Source organism: Rhinolophus ferrumequinum, chromosome 15 (assembly GCF_004115265.2).
Source record: "Rhinolophus ferrumequinum isolate MPI-CBG mRhiFer1 chromosome 15, mRhiFer1_v1.p, whole genome shotgun sequence".
Taxonomy (NCBI): domain Eukaryota; kingdom Metazoa; phylum Chordata; class Mammalia; order Chiroptera; family Rhinolophidae; genus Rhinolophus; species Rhinolophus ferrumequinum.
In genome coordinates, this window is record NC_046298.1 from 5,268,527 (window position 1) to 5,288,588 (window position 20,062).

Here is a 20,062-nt window from a genome sequence, read left to right on the forward strand (position 1 = left end):
CAATCAGCCAGAGCTCCCGCCCTCATCCTCCGCTTCTGCTCCCCTTCCCTTCGCTTTCCCTTTGGCTCCACCGAGCTTGACAGAGCGGAAAGTCCCTACGGTCCGCTCTGAGCCGGCAGCCATTGGAGGAAGGTCTGTCACAGTGCAGCCCAATCAGAGCGTGCGCAGGAACGCAGCTCGGGCTGTGATTGGTTAGTGCGGCCGTCGCCCCCACCGCCCCCGCTCCCTTTCTCTCCCCCGGGCGGATCGGAGGCGGGGCAGGTGGGGGCGGGCCCAGGTAGCAGGTTCGGTTGCGCGGGGGCCGCGCGTCGGAGGTAAATATTAGGGCGGTGGGTGCGGGGCACTGGGGCCGGCCCGGGACTGGGGCTAGCAGGCGAGGGGAAGGGGCGACGCCCCGCCGCCCGAGGTGAGTGAGAGAGCGGGCGGCCGAACCGGCGAGCGGTGGGCCGCCGGGTCTCCTCGGGCGCCCCTCCCCGACCTCAGGGTGCCTAGAGTCGCCGCCGTGGCCGTCGGGCCCTCCGGGCCGGCCCGTTACTTGTCCGGGCTCCGAGCGGATCAGGCCCGCGGGGTGCTGAGCCCGCTGACGTCAGCCCGGGTTTCCCCAAGCTCGGGGCTTCCCCCTCAACCCCCCCGGTCCCCGGGCCCTCTCGAGAGGGCTCCTGAGTGATGGGAGCGCGGTCGCCGCCGTCGGGACCTCCGGAGAAGAGAGGACGTGGGGTGGGAGCAGCGCAGGAAACCGTCTCCCCCTTCGGCCCCGCATTTACGTATGGGGAAACTGAGGCACGGGCCGCTGGCCTAATCCCGACCTCCCGGGTTGGCATCGAGACCCCCGGGCTGTAATATCTCACATCTGGGCGGTGGGGCGTATCGATGGATCGGTTCTGGGGTGTTTGTGGCTCCCGTCCAGGAAGAGCAGTTGGGGTTCAGGCCTCGTTAATGGCGTGTTCTGCTTTTTCTTTCAGTTTACCTCTTTCCAGGGTGAGGATGATTTTCACACAACCCGGAGTCCTTTAGTTGAAAGGTGCGCTCTGTTGAAACAAGGTATTCTTTCTTTTCCTTCTTTTTGTTTTTCCTTATCATCGTATTAAAGATCTGCGGAGACATCCTCAAGTCTTGAAGGAAGATAGTGTTCCTGAGTTTGCTTCTCAGTTGGGTCAGCTGCCCGGTTATTCACGTCCTTGGCATCTTTTCTATTCCACCCCGTGGCATTAGCGTGTTTTAGAGTGGTTGTCATCTTCCAGCCACCGAGCCTGTCAGTCTCCCAGTCCCCACCTTCCCTGCTCCCCTCCTGTCCCCGGTCTCCCTGGACAGCTGTATCCTTAGCTCAGCTAAGGGGCATTCCCTACCTTGCTTTTGGATTCAGGCTAATAGGGATCTTACTAAGATTGTTCTTTTGCAGTCATTGACTCCGAGAGAAAAATCCAGGCCGCGAGAGAGGGTGTTCATTCATGTTTTGGTTTTCTGCACGCCCCCTCATATCCCAAGCAGGCTGAATGGCCCTAAGAATTTAGCTGCCAGTTCCCCACTGGGTAGTGGGTGGATTTGAACTAGAACACTATTAGGAGAAAATGATTTGCTGGAAATTCTTGAGGAAATTCGTGTACTTTGAATGTTGGTAACACCCAGAACATTCTCTAATGTTCTGCTGCCACATTTTGTAGCATTCTTGGGAAGAAGCCTTCCTTTGGATGGTAGCATTTGTGAGGAGCTGGGAAGACCAGGACATTTGTTATGTAAAACAAACATTCTGGAGCAATGATTGCTTGCCTAATACTGTGATTTTGTTTGATTTGAGGAAGTCTTTTAACACAAGAAGAGAGAAAGGCGTAATTATCCTATTCATCAAACTATTAGTATTTTGTTGCTGACCGTCACACTATGATCTTAAATTTGTTGAGGTTCTTTTTATTGGTTATACAGAATTTATAGGCGAATCTATAAATTGTGAGAATCTAGGAAGCCAGTTTCAAATGAACCTCAAACAAGTTGTTTTCATAATTGTGAAATTTTCCTTATTTGTCTCTTCTTATGTGTGTAACAATGAAGTGGTGTAAAAATGGACCATAACTTTGTTGTGAATTAGAATGATTATTTTTCAGGAATTAGGTAAAAATCATTAAATACTCTCAACTCTTGAGTCTTTTACTCTTCTCCTTTTTCTTCTTTTAACCTGGAGAAAGCTTTTGATCACAAAACAGTTAGGATGAGGAAATGGAATTTTGGTTTTCACTGTTGTCACCTGAGTTAATTAAGTCATTCATTTCTTAGGTCCCGAATGCCTGCCATTTGATAGGCCCTGGTTTGGGCACCAGAAACATAAAGATGAAGGACTTGGGGAATTCAGTCTGGTAGTGTAGTGGCCAGGTTTCACTCTAGTGAGATAGCAGAGAGTCTTGTTCTTTTGCCATGGATATGCAGGTGTGAGAGCCAGACATTTTCTTAACCTTGTAAATCGCCTCCCCCCCCGCCCCCTTTTTTTTTGGAGGGACTGCATGCTTGTGTGCTTGGATCACAAGTTAATCCGTGAGGAAAATTAAAGCTGTCTCTCTTCTGGTCATGGAATCTCAGAATTTCTATTCTTTTGCAGTCTAGGAATATAACAACTTGTTCTTTTAGAGAGAGAGAGAGAGAGAGAGAGAGAGAGAGTCTTTCTTAAAATGGTAATTATTCTAACTATTCAGAAACGTTTGGGAAAAGTCCCATTGTCTTCTTCCTTTGGTATTCAAGCTGACTTTGCTACCTCTTTGCATTTATAATTAGGGGCAGGATTTTAGTATTGTAGTTTTTATTCTGATTTAGCTAGCCTCCTGTGTTCTTTAGAGCAAGGTCGGATATCTCAGGAGATGCAAACTGTTCTTGAGTTAGGTCTGTTTTGTTTTCTTTAGTGAAGTTCTTTGAACAACATAAACCTGATAACTTGAGAATGAAAATGACAGTATCTTCTAGATAAATTTACCATTGTCAATTTTAAATAGCTGCAAAGTGCCATTTATTTGTGTTATATATTGTCTTTTAGAATGTGGTAATTCTGACCGTTAATATTTTCTTATAAAACTGATTTCATCAGCTTTTTGCATAGAAAGGAAACTGATAAGTAATTGTGTCCTCTAACCCTCATCTTAGTTTAATGGCTTTATTTCATACAATTAAATTCTCCTTTACTTAGCATCCAGACCATCAACAAGCTCAGGTAACCAGGTACATTTTCAGAACTTTTGACCCGGAACTGCTCCTCATCTCAAATGTTGTCCAAAACAAGGCCTCCCGTTCAGTATGATTTTAGGGTTAAATGTATTCCTGTATTCCAGTGCTTTGGTAATCTTCATTTAGTACTTACAGTAATTATCACGATATTCATAATCACTCAGTTTTCCAGCCTGCATTAAGGACGATGGTATTCAGATGAATCATTTGTGATATATTAGTGTTCAAAGTGAAGTGCACTATTAGAGGCAATTTTTAAGCAATTAGACCTAAAAGGTAGTAAGAGAACACTGATGAGGGTAGTCACTGTGTTTTATATCTTCTGTGTTTTTCAGTGTCTACCTGTGCTGAGTGCATAAAAATACTAAACAAACCGATACCTTCTTGATTGATAAAGAACTCATTGGTAATGTGATTTAAATCTTTCCCAGATAGTCTTGAGTCAGTTTTTACTGCTAGGGGTTCTTAAGACGTAATTTAGCTGTTGTGCATATCCCAGTGAAAGAAGAATGTTGGCATTATATTCTTTCGAAAGGGACAGAAAGTCTCTTATTAACATATTTCTGCTGTAATGCCATTATATTGAGGTATTGATGACCATTATCTGTATCCTTTTGTATGCCTCTAAGAGCCATCAAGATCCCCATTCAGTGTTCTCTGTCAGTTGCCATGAAGAGAATCAATTTTTAATACAATAGTTCCAAACGTATTCTTTCTTAATGTATTCTTTCTAAAAGGGGAAGACCATGCCCTTTTTATTTTTGGATAATGCTTTTTAAATATTTTATAGCTTTTGCTTTGGCTGTTCTAATTGTCTCACATGACAATTATCGTGTCTAAGCTTACTCTCTCACTTGTGCTAATGCAAGTTAGCGAAAAACCACTGCTCCTTGTGTAGTTTACTGTAAAATACGGTTCTTGATCACCATTGTTAAATTGCCCTTAACCTTTCTTTACCAAAGCAGTTATATCAAATTTTACTGTGGACTATCTCTTACATGATTTGCAGAAAGCACTCTTGTAACCAAAACATGTAAAATATAGTGTCTTAATGCATTCATATAGTAATTTAGTTTTGTCTTGGTAATATTTCATTAGTGCTGATGGTTTCATTTTAAATTGTGGCATGAATTATTAAGCTAGAGATCAATAGAATAGGCATTGTTGGCGTATAATAATTATTAAGATTAAAGAAAGTTCTTCATTTTAATATTGGAAGGTATAATTTTTAGGAATTAAAAAATAATTTCTTTTCAAAATAGAATTGCCATACTTACACATTTTGGTGGGGGCCAAAAATATTTCAAAACAGTTAAGGAGAACGAAACAACTATTCACTTTTTCAAAAGTTGCTTTTTGACCATCTCAACCTTCTGGAAGCAACCAAATATTATTTTTGCATATGTCTGTACACTGAAGCCTGTGCACTTTACTCCTTAAAAGACCTGTTCAGAATTTATGTATCCCTTTTTTGTTATTGTTGTTTTGTTTGTTTTTAAACACACACACATATTTCATCAGATGGCTTCCCAGAACTCATTAGAAGCAGTAATTTGAAAAGCAACAAGGCCATAAAAGGAGTCAATGTATATACTGCAGGAAACCACAGAAAATGGCTGGTGGCAAGGGAAAACTGGAGTCTGTCAACCTTTAGAAAGCAGACACAGGAACTCAGACAGCGCAGTCTAAAGCCTTTTAATGAAGTGACAAACACTTTTGACTATTGAGAGTCACACATAATAATTTATATTCATATTGATAATTCAGTGATCAAGAAAACATATAGCTATTTCCTTGCTGAAAAATTTAAAAAGAATTTTAGTCAGAAATAGCAAACACTTGGTTTTGGTACTTGTAAAGGAATAGGGGCACATTGAGTGTTTGGGCGGCTGTTTGGGTAACCCTCAGTTGGGGGTTTTGTTTCTGTGGTGCCAAGATCAGGGTTTCACAGGTGTCTTATGTAAGTGGCAAATAGAAATTGATCCTATTCCTGCTGAAGGAGACAGTGCCCTCAAGTGGAATTACGACAAACGCATTAAAAAAAAGCAAAAGGCGAAAGAGAACCACTTTGGACCTTGTCTGCTCCTGCGCTCACTAAACGTTGCACAGATGTTTCAACAGTGTGGTTTTGAAGGGGTGCCCCTCTCTCTACCCTGTCTTGGGGAAATCTCCACGTCTCACTCTGGCTCCTAGAAGGACAGGCTTTTAAAAACTTATCATTATAGAATACCTCATTATCTTACAACGCATCTTAAAGGAAAAGTTAGTCTGTGTGTAGATTTGCCAGATTATTTATTCAATCATTAACTTAAATGATTAAACTTAAAATTCAGTTCTTTAGTTTTAGGAGTATTTACTCTTTAATTGCAAGAGCAAAACAGATAAATATGAGTGCTGTCAACTGTGGCTGTTACCCAGGGTGATGGAAATGGATCCCTCTCCAAGAAGCGTGGGATAAGTATCGTGTTTAGAAACCAAGTAGCCACATTCATGTGACAGAGAATAGATAGGAACAGTTGTTTTCAGTGAGTTAATTCATTAAAATAATGAATTAAAGTCTCAATTTGAATTAATGAGATTGTCTAGTTTTTAATTACCAAAGTAGGGTGGAGAAGGCCATTTTAATTGTGAAAGATTAGTATTCATGAACAATTTTAAATGAACATTTGAAACTGAAAATCATCTTTTGTATATTCTTTTCTAGTATACATAGTTAAATTGTGATAGAAGAGCATTTTGTATTTGATAGTATACTGCGATTATATTTCCTTGTTAAGCAGTACAAGTTCTGACTACAGAATTGATTTTTTCAGATATCTTTAATATAATCAGATTTACCAGATCTGATATTTGTGATTGTGATAAATTAAATGATAGCTATGGTTAATATGATTGACATTTGCCTAAGGATGAAATATACAAGATTAAGGAAATGAAACTGAGTCAGAGATAAAATGTTCCATTATCAAAATATGGCACACAGATAAATGAATTGTGGTTGAAGTTTCAGAATGTGATCTTATGATATTTTATTGATAAAAGATGTTTAACATAATAGTTATGATGGATAACTTTTTACTTAAACTCCATGTACAGACAGAAATAATAGCCTTTGATTTATGTGGTTTTTTGGTCCAAATACAGCAGCTTATCTGTTTAAGTTAGGCAGGATCTATTAAAAATGCTACTTTTTAAAGTTTAAAAATGTCAGAATATGCCCGGGGTGCCAAAAAAATGGACAAGAGGACACTTTGGTCAACGTTGCTCAAGCAGTAGTTTGCCGTAATCAGAAGTGCCTGGACGCTGATGGGAACCACTTTGAGCACCTCTTGTCATTGCAGAAGTCAAACGTGACTTGTATTCATCTTTTGTTATCAGTATATATTAAGTATTACAATTTTAATACAGTTTTCCTTGCTTAAAATGTATATACATTTTTTTGGCACCCTCTGTATACATGCGATTATCTTTTCCTAGAATTTTGTTTTACAAACTTCAGTGCCTTGAAAACAAATATTATATTGTCTTTGAAGATACTTTATAATTGGATCTCCTTAATTAAGTATGTAAAATTATAGTAGGTACAAGTAATATATGTCTTTTAACCTTTGTAGATATTCTTGGAAGTGTGTGTGTGTTTACTAGCGGAATGTGATTTTAAAAATTTTAGCTCGTGTAGAATGAAGAATGAAGAGTAAAGTTTCTTTTTGCTTGTCCTCCAGGCATTCCGATTTGCTGTCTTTTTACAGCATGGGCACCAAATTGCTAAAAACGTGCTTTGGGACTGCCAGTGAATTGATCTTTTGCAGTTTTACTACAAACTCTGTAGTTCCCTTTTTTTTGAGTTAATATTTTGGAGTTAATATCACAATGAGTTCAGGCTTATGGAGCCAAGAAAAAGTGACTTCACCGTACTGGGAAGAGCGGATTTTTTATTTACTTCTTCAAGAATGTAGTGTTACGGACAAACAAACCCAAAAGCTCCTTAAAGTACCAAAGGGAAGTATAGGGCAGTATATCCAAGACCGTTCTGTGGGCCATTCGAGGATTCCTTCTGCAAAAGGCAAGAAAAATCAGATCGGATTAAAAATTCTAGAGCAGCCGTACGCAGTTCTGTTTGTTGATGAAAAGGATGTGGTAGAAATAAGTGAAAAATTCACAGAGTTACTTTTGGCAATTACCAATTGCGAAGAGAGGTTTGGCCTGTTTAAAGACAGGAGCAGACTAAGCAAAGGCCTCCACATAGATGTGGGCTGCCCGGTGAAAGTGCAGCTGAGATCTGGGGAAGAGAAGTTTCCCGGAGTCGTGCGCTTCAGGGGACCCTTGTTAGCGGAGAGGACAGTGTCCGGGATCTTCTTCGGAGTAGAGTTACTGGTAAGTTTGCTAAAACCATTGTGTATGTGTTGCTAAAACTGTGTGTATGTGTATGCATGCACACACATAGTTTTTTCCCCTTTAAATACCAAATGTGTTCCCAGGCATCTTCTGTGGTTTTTAATATTCATAATCTTTAGGATTGACTACTTTCTAGTAATAAATTGAGATGATACAAAGACGATGCTTTGACAACTTTAAAAAAACTACTTCCCACAGTGGGAAATAAAAACTGCGTGCAATTATTAAAGATTTTCATACCTGAGAAATGTTAACATTGTCTGTATTAAAAACGAACGCTACCGATTATTAACTAATTAATCACTTCACAGAACTGTTCATTATCTCGCGACGTGATCATCGGTGGCTTTCTCAGTTTTTCTATTAATGTGTGCTACTAAGTGATGGCATAGGGATCTAAGATTTTTTTCTTAATAAGTTGCAGCAATTTCAACTTGCTGGTGATTGTCCCTGATGATATATGTGAAAGTCATCTGGGAATTTATTTCTACTGAAAAGGGAACCAAGAACTCGTGATATGTTTTCAAAATTAATGTTGATTCTCGAGAACTTAAATGCCAGTTACATTTTGACATTCTTGCAAATAGACTTTCAGGACTTGTTTGCTTCTTGATTTAATTTTCTAAAGCAATGATTTTAACGCAGTTGGAGATTTGAATCCCAGCTATGTCAGTTAGTAGCTGGGCTACTGGGTTACTTACTGAAGCTACTTCTCGGATTGGGCTTCCTCATCTGTAAAATACTGATCCTAGTACACAGGTTGCAGGGTTTTTGTGTTACATTGATTCAGGATTTAGCATGGTGGCTGGCATATAGTATGCGCTCAATAAATGGTGCTAACATTACTGTTATTTTAAAGTAACATTTTCTTTTTATGACAAAATTATTGTTAAAATGACAATGTAGAATCCAGCCCTTTCTTACAGTGGAATTATGATTTGAAATTATCAAGTCATTTTATTTCCACATCAAATACAGCGTCTTCCTTATTTTTTTTAAATACCCTAAATCCAAAAGCAGCTGCTGATAATTATATTTCTTATGTGTCATTTAGAATTTTTTCAGTGATTTCCCTGAAATCCCCAGAGTGGATCTTTTTTTCTTATGGATCATCTTTCTATTTATCTATTTTCTACCTATTTATCGAACTTTTTCTTCCTTCTTTTAAAAACTAGGAAGAAGGTCGGGGCCAAGGTTTCACTGATGGAATATACCAAGGGAAACAACTGTTTCAGTGTGATGAAGATTGTGGAGTATTTGTTGCGTTGGACAAGCTGGAAATCATAGAAGACGATGACAACGGATTGGAAAGTGACTATGCAGGTCCAGTGGACACGGGCCAGGTTGAACTTCCCCCTCTGGAAATAAACTCCAGAGTTTCTCTGAAGGTTGGAGAAACTATAGAATCTGGAACAGTTATATTCTGTGATGTTTTGCCGGGAAAAGAAAGCTTAGGATATTTTGTTGGTGTGGACATGGTAAGAAACTTTGGATTACATTATCTTTGTGAATATATCTATAGTTTTATGACCAATTTAGGTAGAAGTAAACACTTTGGATATTTAAAACGGACTAATTTGGAGTAATTTAAAGAACATGTTCTGATTTATCCTTGTTAAAGGAACACTGATGTTGGGGCATGAGGCTACATAGAGAATTACATTACTTCTTTTTTCCTGTTTGAATAAACTGGAGTAATGTTTCCCATCTTTAAATTTGCTGTATGATAGCTGACCAATAGAAAAAAAAAAAAAGCAACACACCCAAATATATTACATAATGTCTTATTTTTCTTTACTTTGAAAAGGTTTTTTTTTTGTCATCTGTGTTTCTTTTTTTGTAATATTTTGCAAAATTGTATTGGCTGATCTGATTTTAATGAGTAGTATAAAAATCATTTACAGAAAATACCTGCATAGAGGAAAAGCATATTGTTTTAGCGGAAAAGACAATTGAGTATTTTCTTAGGCTGTAACTCACTCAAAAAATTTTTTTTATTGTGCTGAAATATATGTAACATAAAACTTAAAATTTTAACCATTTAAAAAAACAAATTAGGGATTTTTATTTTTATTTTTTAAAAACTTTTGTTTATTTTAAGTGTGTTTTTCCAGTACCCATCAGCTCCAAGTCAAGTAGCTGTTTCAGTCTAGTTGTGGAGGGCGCAGCTCACAGGCCCATGTGGATCAAATCGGCAACCTTGTTGTAAAGAGCACCGCACTCTAACCAACTGAGCTAACCAGCCGCCCCCTTTTTAACCATTTTTAAGTTTACTGTTCATTGGCATTAAGTACATTCACATTGATGTACAACCATCATTACCATCCATCTCCAGAACTTTTTCATCTTCCAAAATGAAACTCAGTCCCCATTAAACACTAACTGCCATCGCTCAGTCTCCTCAGCTAATATTATGTTGACAACCACTATTCTACTTTCTGTCTCTGTGAATATGCCTGGTCTAAGTACCTCATATAAGTGGAATCATACAGTATTTGTCCTTTTGTTTGTTTCACTCATTTGTAATGTTACCTTACACTCATATTTGTTAATAATGGGTACATTCCAATTTGGGAAGTTGAATGAGACCTATGGGACTAAGAGAAGGAGAAGAAAAAGGCTGAGAACAGTTTTTATCATAGATTGAAAATATAGACAAGAGTTTGTTAGGTATAAAGAAGGAAATTCATGCAGAATTATTAAACACTAGAATGAGTTAGGAGAGGATGTGAAAAATAAGACTCTTGTACTCACGATGTTTGTGGTGATTATTTTTATCTATTCAGGTATGCTTTTCGGTAGGGTATGAATGTTCTGGCATAAATTTCTCTTACTTGGTTCTTGGAATTTCTAGAAAATTCTATGTGATACCCATCAGTTCAACAAATGTTACTATGTTGTTTAGACAAACATTTACTGAATATTTACCACGTGAAAAGTTAGAGCCAAAGTCAAGCCTGTGCTTCTGTCAGGAGGGCTAACAATTGCACACACCTTCAAATCCTTGTTCTTTCATCTTCAGTGTTAAGTTAGAGGAGAGATTGTGGGCTGGGTGCAGGGAAGGTTGGAGAAAGAGGGCCACTGGTCACTGGGGTTAGTCTCCCTGGCTTCCGGTCATTTGAGCCTCAAATTGGGCAGAAGCCAGATGGGCCTTCCTCTCCTTCGATGGCTGTCTAGGGATCACCTTGTTTACTCGGCTCAGGCTGCCTAGAGCTTTGCTCCACCAGCTTTTCCCGCTGCCTCTCTGTCCTCCAGTTGGCTTGTGCACGCGTTCATTCCAACCCCCTCTCGTGCGATCCTTGAAAGGAAAGTTCCGGCAAATGCAATATTCTTCATCTCCTCTTATTTCCAGTGGCATTTAGCGTGGTGTTCACTTTGGTGCTCAAGGTAATTGTCTGACTGCCCATGTCTTCATCTAGTCCACGGGCAGTACTGAGCTAGTTGGTGCTACCTTGGAATAGGAACTAATTAAATGTGAAAGTCTCTGTTTCGGAAGGAATTCCTACGTACCTGTAAAATGACAGAAGAACAATTAGGAATAGACTATGTACAGAAAGGCATATGGGAGTTCAAATTGAATATTTAAGTGCTCAGGGAATGTAAAGGAGTGTTTGGAGCAAGCTGGGGTTAATTAGGGGCAGATATCTGGGTAGAAGAGTATATTAAAAAATCTCCTCCTGCAGGTGGGTGTTATTATATAGGCTAGTATTTGTTACCCAGGAAAGCGTGACAAATACTTTGGACTCCTTGCTCGTCTGTGGATTTACAATAGCTTGATTATTCTTGTCTCTTTTTTAAAAAACCAAAAAAAAAAAAAAACCCAACCACAAATGAACAAACAAAATATCTTATTATTGTGGCAGTTATTCCTGATATATTTACCAGTGTAAAATGTTTTGGAGGACCCTTTCATGGGAAATGCAGACTTTAACATTGATGTTTTATTGAGGAGTGTTTTAAAGTTTATTCTATTACTTAATTTCTAGGATAATCCTATTGGCAACTGGGACGGAAGATTTGATGGAGTACAGCTTTGTAGTTTTGCAAGTGTTGAAAGTACAATTCTCTTGCATATCAATGATATCATCCCAGGTATGTTTTCTTTGTGTTTTACGTATTAATTAGGCAGAGTTTGAAAGACCCTGTTTTGTTATGAGGATATAAATATAAGCCTCAAGGTGTGTTTTTGGAACTTGACTTTTATATTATGGGATTGTTATTAAATAGAATAATATCCTTTCTTACCCCACAAATGAAAACAATACTTAACAGATTTTTATTTCCAAAAGTATGTGAGTATGGTGTGGCTCTTACATATATAATTCACTTTTTCATCACCTGTCCATTCTAAGTGGGGGAATAAAAGGCCTTTCTGATAATTGGAGGATTCAGAAAATAGAATACACGTAAACTGCTATCAGTTTGAGTGAAAGCATGGTTTAAACTAGAAGCTTTTAAACAGAAGTGGTCATTTAATATAACCTAACATACAGTGGAGGGGATTCTTACCGGATGCCCTATAAGAGCCTTTGGTTTTGAGACTGTGTAATTGATCAGGATTCATGACACTGTGGTCAGAAACAGATCACTCAACTTTACATCTTAAAAAAAAAAAATCTTAAGCCTCCTTTCGTTTTACCTCAAACAAGTAGTGATACCTGATGGCAGCTGTCAACTAATTGATAAATTCCTACTGATAGCTACAATAGCACCTTCCCCTGCTCTTAGCAGAATTCTAGTTATAGGCTAGTTTATTGGTAATGCGTTAATCATAAAACTAACAGGCAATCAGAGGTGGTGTTTCTTACCCAGCATCATGCAACCCTGAATCAAATGTCAGAAAGCCTGCGTTCAGTAGCCAGAATGTACCGATCCCTGAATTAGATGACCTGCACTTTTTTTATATTCTTGACACACTTGTAAGGTAGGTCTGCATTATCCCCATTTTCCTGATAAAAATACTGGGGCTTAGATAGGACCAGATAGGGCCATGACTGGGTGGGATCAAGTAAGATCCTACTTGATTCTGGGAAAGCTGGAATTCAAGTCCAGAACTGTCAAATGGTAAAGCTTTGCTCCTTTCACGCCCTCCTCACGCCGAATCCTGTGCGTATACTTAAGATACGAAGACCTGCATAGGAAAACATGCTTCTCAGCCTCTCAGCTACGCTTGAGAATATTGTTTCCATGGAGATGTATTTTGTCTCTAATTCTATAAAAGCTAAATTTTACTATAACAAGGATCACAACTGAACAAAATGGTTCATTTTCTCCCAGTATTTTTCCGTTATTGCTAATTTTGACAGAGAATACTTTTGAGCTCCCCACAGGTCACTACAGGTCCTCAGTTTCTTTTTTTGTAAAAATGAAGAGGCTCATAGTAGACAACCCTTGAGATTCCTTCCAGCCTGCAACTGTTTGCCCCTCTTTTTTTCCCTGTTGGCTTGCAAGTAATAAATTCTTGTTTTGCTGAGTTAGGAAATGGTTTCTACTTTAGCTTTACAGCAAGAGTACATTAATTTAGTTGGAGGTTTGGGATTCAAATGATACCTGTGTTTCAGTTTTGCTTTGTAAAAGTCTGGCATACTTTGCTTTTCTTGATTTCTTTAAAATCAGTTTTTAATTTCTTGCAAATTGGATTCCTACCGTGTTTCCCCAAAAATAAGACCTAAGTGGACAGTCAGCTCTAATGCGTCTTTTGGATCAAAAATTAATATAAGACCTGGTATTATATTATATTAGACCTGGTATTACATTATATTATATTATACCCAGTATTATATTACATTATACCCAGTATTATATTATATTATATTAAGTCCCAGTCTTTTATTATAGTAAAATAAGACTGGGTCTTATGTTAATTTTTGCTCCAAAAGACGCATTAGAGCTGATTGTCCGGCTAGGTCTTATTTTCGGGGAAACATGGTACCTGTTGCTTTGCTTCCCTTTGGAAACAGATGGTTTACATTCAGAGTAAAGCATATATGCTTCATATTTTACCTAGTAATATTTAATTTGCCTTTTCATGCTTGTTTGTGAAAATAACACAATTTATGATTTGATAAATTGGAACACTTTTTAATGTTGTAATTAAGTGCTTATTGTTTAAAAAGTAATTTTATAAAAAGGTCATTCATTCACTCAGATATCAGTAAGCCCTTACTTAGGCTTCTTTTAGGTGTTGAGGGTATGATAGGAAGCAAAACAGGTAACAGTTCTTCCCACGTGGATTACTAAATAACTGAAATATATGGTCAGGTAGGTGGTGATTGGATGGAGCATGACAAACAAGGTAAGGGGGAAAGGGAGTGCTTCGTACTTTATTTTGTAGAGCGTCCCAGTGAGCCTCTAAAGTGGCCATGTGAGGTTTGAGTTCTTGACCTGAAGGAGGTTTGAGAGTGAGCCACGTGGCTGCTAAGTGGCTTCTAAGGGACGGGCCTGAGGCTGCAAGCCAGCTCGGCCAGTTGGAGGCATAACCACGAGTTCAGTGTGGCTGGAGCACGTTGAGCAAGGGAGAGAGATGGAGGCAGTGGGAACTGGACAGGCAGTGCCAAGTGGGCTGGGATTCCTGGCCTTAACTTTGAGGGAGATTCTGAGCAAAGGACAACTTAGCCTAATGTAGGTTTTCAAACGGTAGGTTTTAAAATGGTTGCTTTGGTAGGGGTTAGAGGGTGGCAACAGGGAGACCAGGAAGGAGACTACTGCAGTTACCCCTGTGAGAGGTGATGCTGGCACGTATAACATGTTGTTTAGTTTAGCCTGTTTTTAAACTCAACATAAACAGAATCATACCGACTGGATTCTTTAATTACTTGGCATCGGTTACTTAAAATGTATTTGAGATTCTTCCCTGTGGCTGAGGGTATTGATAGTTAATTCTCCCTGGCTGCTTCATAGCACATTTCATTGTGTGACGGTCCCACTACTTAATAGTGCATTTTAATGTTCATGGACGTTTGGGTTTGAGTTATTTCCATATCCTCTTCAACACTTGGTACTGATTAAAATTTTGCCAATCTGATGCCTGAGAAATGGTATCTCAAGCTGGTTTTAATTTGTAGTTCCATAATTACAAGTAGGGCTGAATAACTTTTCATATATTTATGGAATATTCGTGTCTTCTATTAAATACCTGTTTGTGTCTTTGATCGTTTTTTTGGTTAAGTTATTGATTTATGAGTTCTCTGTTTTAAAAATTTAACATTTGTCTGTTGTAACATTTTCTTATGAAATTGTCAAACATACAGAAAATGTGAAAGAATTTTTTACTGACCATGCCTATTTCTGCCACCTAGAGTCCACAATTAAGTTTATGGTACTTGGCTTTGTCTTATATTTATTCATCCCTCTATCCATGCACTGATTCATCCTATTGTTTTTTAATGAATTTCAAAGTAAATCACAGACATGACATCAGTACATTTCCTAAATATTGAGTGTGTATATAATTAGCTAGAGGTAAGTATTTCGGTTTTTTGTTTTCCCTTTTGAGATAAAAGACATACAGGTAATGAAATGCACATTGTATCATTTGAGTTTTGACTAATGCATATATCGTTGAATTTAGTAACTCAATTACTAAGAAATTTTTAGTGAGAAAGACATTCACCTCTCTCAAATCAAGATAATGAAGTACAGTAGGATATCTTGTTTCCATTCTTAGCCCTTCACTCGCCCCCTCACTCCATCTCTCGCCTCCCACAAGTAACTATTTTTTAGTTTCTTGTCTATCTTTCCAGAGTTACTTTATACAATATAAATGCATGGTCTTATTCTCCTTCCCCTTTTAATACATGTAGCATAATATTTGCACTATTCTGCACCTTGCTTTATTGTCTTTGTATCTTGAAGGTGTATCTGAACAGAGAGGTTCTTGTTTTTTTTACAGTGTAGTTTTCCATTGTATCATGGTTCCATAATTTAGTCAATCAGATTCCTAGTGATGGATATTTGGTTTGCTTCTAACTTTTTGGTATTTAAATTTAAGTCTTTAATTTGTTTCATGTTCACTTTTGTGAGTGGTGTAAGGTAGGGGTGCAGTCTCACTCTTCTGCCTGTGGTTATCCAGTTTCTCAACACCATTGACTGAAGAGACCATCCTTTCCCCGCTGAATATTCTTGGTTCCCTTGTCAAATGTTAGTGGACCGTCTGTGAATGGGTTTTTATTTCTAGGCTCTCATTTGTGTTCCATCAGTTTGCACATCTATTTTTATGCCACTGCCATACTGTTTTGATTACTATAGCTTTATAAAATAGTTTGAAATCAGGACGTGTGATGCTCCTGGCTTTTCTCTTCTTTTTCAGGATTGCTTTGGCTATTTGGGGTCTTTTGTGAAAATTTTATGTTTTCATAAATTTTTCCGTTTAATATTTGTTTTAAAAGTTTTTAGCATAACATTGTTCATAAAATCCTCTTATTTTCTGTCAAATCTCAGCAGTATCAGCAATTATGTCCTGGTGTTCATGCACAACATTATTTGTGCCCCTCGGTTTTCTTTAAAAATCTTATCAGAGGTTTATCACTTTCATTTATTCAAAAAACCCATCTTTTGGCTTTCTTAATCTTTTTTAGATGTATTGGTTTTCTGTTTCAGGAATTTCTGTTTTTTTATTTTTGCTTTGACTTTTGTGGATTTCTTGTCCCCTAACTCCTTGAGTTTGTATGCTTAGCTTATTAAGTTTTAGTCTTTTTTCTAGTGTTAAACATCTAAGGCTATAGGTTTTCTCTATGTACCCCCTTACCTACATTCTACAAGCTTTGTTATATATAGTTACTTTGTTATAAAATTTGAAGCATTTTGTATTTGCCTTCATGATTTTTTTTTTATGTAATCCATGAGTGATTTTAAAATGTGCTTTTAAATTTTCAGGTGTCTGGTGTTTTGTTTTTGTCATTATTAACTTTCAATTCAATTGCTTTATGATCAGAGAATATGATACCAATCCTTTGACATTTGTTGAGGCTCGCTTTATGGCTGAGTACATGAACAACTTTCAGAAATGTCCTGTGTCCTCTTGAAAAGAATATTTTCTCCAATTGTAGTTGCATGTATTGCATGCATATTTTATATGTCCCTAAGGTCAAGCTAATTTATTATGCTATTCCAATTTTATATATTGTTACTGAGTTTTGAATTGTTAGATCTACGAGTTACTAAACAAGGTATGTTAAAACTTCCCAATATGATGATGGATTTGTGAATTTCTTCTTAATTCTATAAGTGTTTAATTTTGAAATAGTTATTTGCTGCATACAAATTTAGAATTGTTAGGTACCTAGAGTTTGGAATTGTTACATCTTTCAGGCGATTTGAACCATTTATCATTGTGTAGTAACCACCTCCACTGCTAGTAATTCTTTTTGCCTTAAATTCTGTTTTGTATGATTAGATAGGTTTTCTTTTGGTTAGTATTTTCCTGTTATTTATTTTTTTCATCATTTATGTTTTAGGTATGTCTCTTATAACAGCATGTAGTTGGCAATCCTTTCTTAATCTAGTTTGATAATTTTTGTCTAAGATTTTCATCTATTAATATTTATCATCACTGCTAATTGGATTGATTTCTACCATCTCATGTGTTTTCTATTTGTCCTACTTTTCCTGCCCAACCCCTAGTGTGTTTGTTTTCGGATTGAGATGTACCTCGCATGGTTTTCTTCATATTTCTCCTGCTTGGACTTTGCTAAAAACTTCTTGGATTTGTAAATTTTATCTTTCAACAAAGTAGGAAGCATTCAAAGCATGATTCTTTCAAGGGCTTTCTCTGTCCCTTTCAGTCTCCTCTCTTTCTGTGACTTCTGTTAGACATATGTCAGAATTTTTGATATTGTCCTTTAAGTCCTTGAGGCTCTGTTAATTTTTTTCAATCTTCTATATCTCTGTTCCTTAGATAATTTCTATTGTTCTGTATTCAGTTTTACTGATCTCCTGTCTTTTATTGTGCTGGTTGAGCTCATCCTATGAATTACTATTTTTCAGATATTATCTTTGTAAGTTTTTAAAAGTATTTTTAAGACTTTCCACTTGATTCTTTTTCTTTTCTTTCTTTAAATAATTTTTATTTCTCTGGTGGGATATTGCTATTTTCTCTTTCACTGTGGGCATATTTTCTTTACTTCATTAAGCATAATTATAATGGCCTCTTTAAAATTCTCCTCTGCCAATTCCAAGATCAGAATCATCTTTGAATTGGTATCCATTGTGGTGTTTGCTTTTGAGACTAGGTCACAGTTTCCTTTTTTTGGTCTGTTGAGCAGTTTTGGATTGTCTTTTGTATTGTTTCCTTTTTTCAAATTTTGAGTCTCCTCTATAGTCTGCCTGCTCTTTTTCACTCTCTAGTGCCCAAGGGCAGTTGTTTTTTGTATTTTATCAAAGTTAAATGTATTATTTGAAGAGAAATGGTCTGGTATGAGCTTGCTCCATAATAATTTTATTTTTAAATATTTATTTTGGAATACGGAGCTCATTTATGTAAGGAATAAAGAGGGATTTCTCTGGGTAGGTATGGTAGTTTTTATGATTAGATTTTATTTTTATAGTATTTGATTGAAATATGGTGTTGTTTCACACTGTAACTATTGTTAACTATTGCATTTTAAGTGTTTTTTTGTTTGTTTTTTTCTTTAGCGTTAGTACAAAACCTTTATCAGAAGGTCTTTTTAGTTCTCAGCCAGTCCTTTTTTTTTTTTTTTAATTAGTTTCAGGTGCACAAAACAATGTAATAGTTAGACATTTATCATTTAAAAGCCAGTCTTTCTTAACGTGGGGTGGTTTTGTCGCCAGGGATCATTTGGCAATGTCTACAGACATTTTTGATTGTGATGTCTGGGGTGAGAACACCACCTGAATCTAGTAGGTAGAGGCAGAGATGCAGAGAGCTGATCGCCCCCTCCCTACCCACCCCCTCCTTCCTCCGCGACAAATAGTGATCTGGCCCAAAATGTCACAATTACTGAGGTTGAGAAACTGCCCTAAGCAAATTCTGTGAATTATGCTAATTTTGTAATCTTAACCTGCTGGATGGCTAAGGGGAATTCCTTGTAAAATAAAATTTCATTATTTATATATTCTTACAGGGGTAACCAATTCTGTGTTAATATTGTTTCTCCAAAATCACATGGATATACGTAATTTACTTTTCTTACCAAATCAAATGCTTTTGTGGGTTTCCTTCTTCATTTCCTTTTTTTCTTGGAATTTCCCAAAGGTACTTTTTAAATCTCAAAACTATGTTTGTATCACCATACTTTTTACTTACCTTAATTTGATTTCTTTGAATTTTGAATTTTACAACTGAATATAATTCATTATATTGAGTAAATTGGGAAACTAGAGAAATCATTAGTTTAGTATTATAATTTAAGAAAGAAAAAGATACCTGAAATACGAAGTTGGCTTATGTATAATTTATTGTGTTTTTCTCCGTCTGCAGCAGAATAAAGATTTGAAATGCTTTTTTCCCCCCAAACTCTAGAGCTGTATTTTTTTCTGTATATTTTTTCCACTTCTCAATGTGGTTTGAAATGTAAATCTTGGGTTCTACCGTGGAACTTGAAAAGAAAAAGCTACCATTTCTATTTTTCCCCGCAATGGAATTAATGTATAACCTGACGAGAATTCTGTTTTAGTAGCATCTATCTTCAAAAACACTTACAATTGTATTTTATTTAAGTAATGATATAGGATTAAAATAACAAAATTAGTTATAGGGATCTCTTGGGCATCATATGTCAGGCACCCTGTGATTTTCTAGATCAGCGGCTAACACTGTCATGACTGGCTCCCAGAGCAGTGACAAGAAGGGAAAGGCACGCTTTTCCTTGTAGCGCTTGATTTTCATAAACCCTGAATGGAAGATAAGTAAGAATGATACCAGCTTTTATAGCATAATACACAAATTATACTTTTTTGCCAACAAAATAAAGCTTGCAAATAGACTAAAAAAATGAAGATGTGTCAATGAAATTAATTTAGTTTATTTGAGTGGGTCTTCATCTGTATTGTGTGTCGCCATTAGCGCCCTTTTCTTAAGACAGAAAAAAGAGTCATGGTGTCTCCTTTAGTTCCTCAGTTTCTTTTTCTTGCCAATTACCTTCATTTGTAGGACAAAATTAATATTTCCAGCACTGAAAACATGTTTTTGAAGCAGTTGAACAGCTGGTGAGATTAGGAAAAATTCATCCCAGTCAGTTGCTTGTTACAGTGGGTTTCTGAAGAATACCTAAAAGATGCAGGAGTCTTCCGCCTGTTATCAAATTTTCCTCTCTTCCTTTCTGTTTCAAATGTTTGAAAACGCGAACATCTATGTCGAGAGTGCGTTCAGGTTCTTCAAGCTGTTGTGATGAAGTGTGGCCGTGAGCTCCACCCCTAACTTACACATCTCTGCTTTTTCTAACCCGGTCTGGGGGCTCTTTTTTAGTTTTGAGGGCTGGTAATGTCATGCTAATTTTATTTTTTA

General features: G+C 37.3%; 1 protein-coding gene across 1 annotated transcript in view; it reads left to right on the top strand.

Moving 5' to 3' along the window:
- Positions 1-364: 364 nt before the first annotated feature.
- The window catches only part of CYLD (CYLD lysine 63 deubiquitinase), a 46,411-nt gene continuing 26,713 nt past the window's right edge, over positions 365-20,062 (top strand). Inside the window, 5 exon segments of the mRNA XM_033127990.1 lie at positions 365-406; positions 963-1,021; positions 6,927-7,578; positions 8,775-9,077; positions 11,586-11,691. Of these exon segments, the coding sequence (XP_032983881.1) occupies positions 7,075-7,578; positions 8,775-9,077; positions 11,586-11,691 (913 nt within the window). The 5' untranslated portion in view covers positions 365-406; positions 963-1,021; positions 6,927-7,074.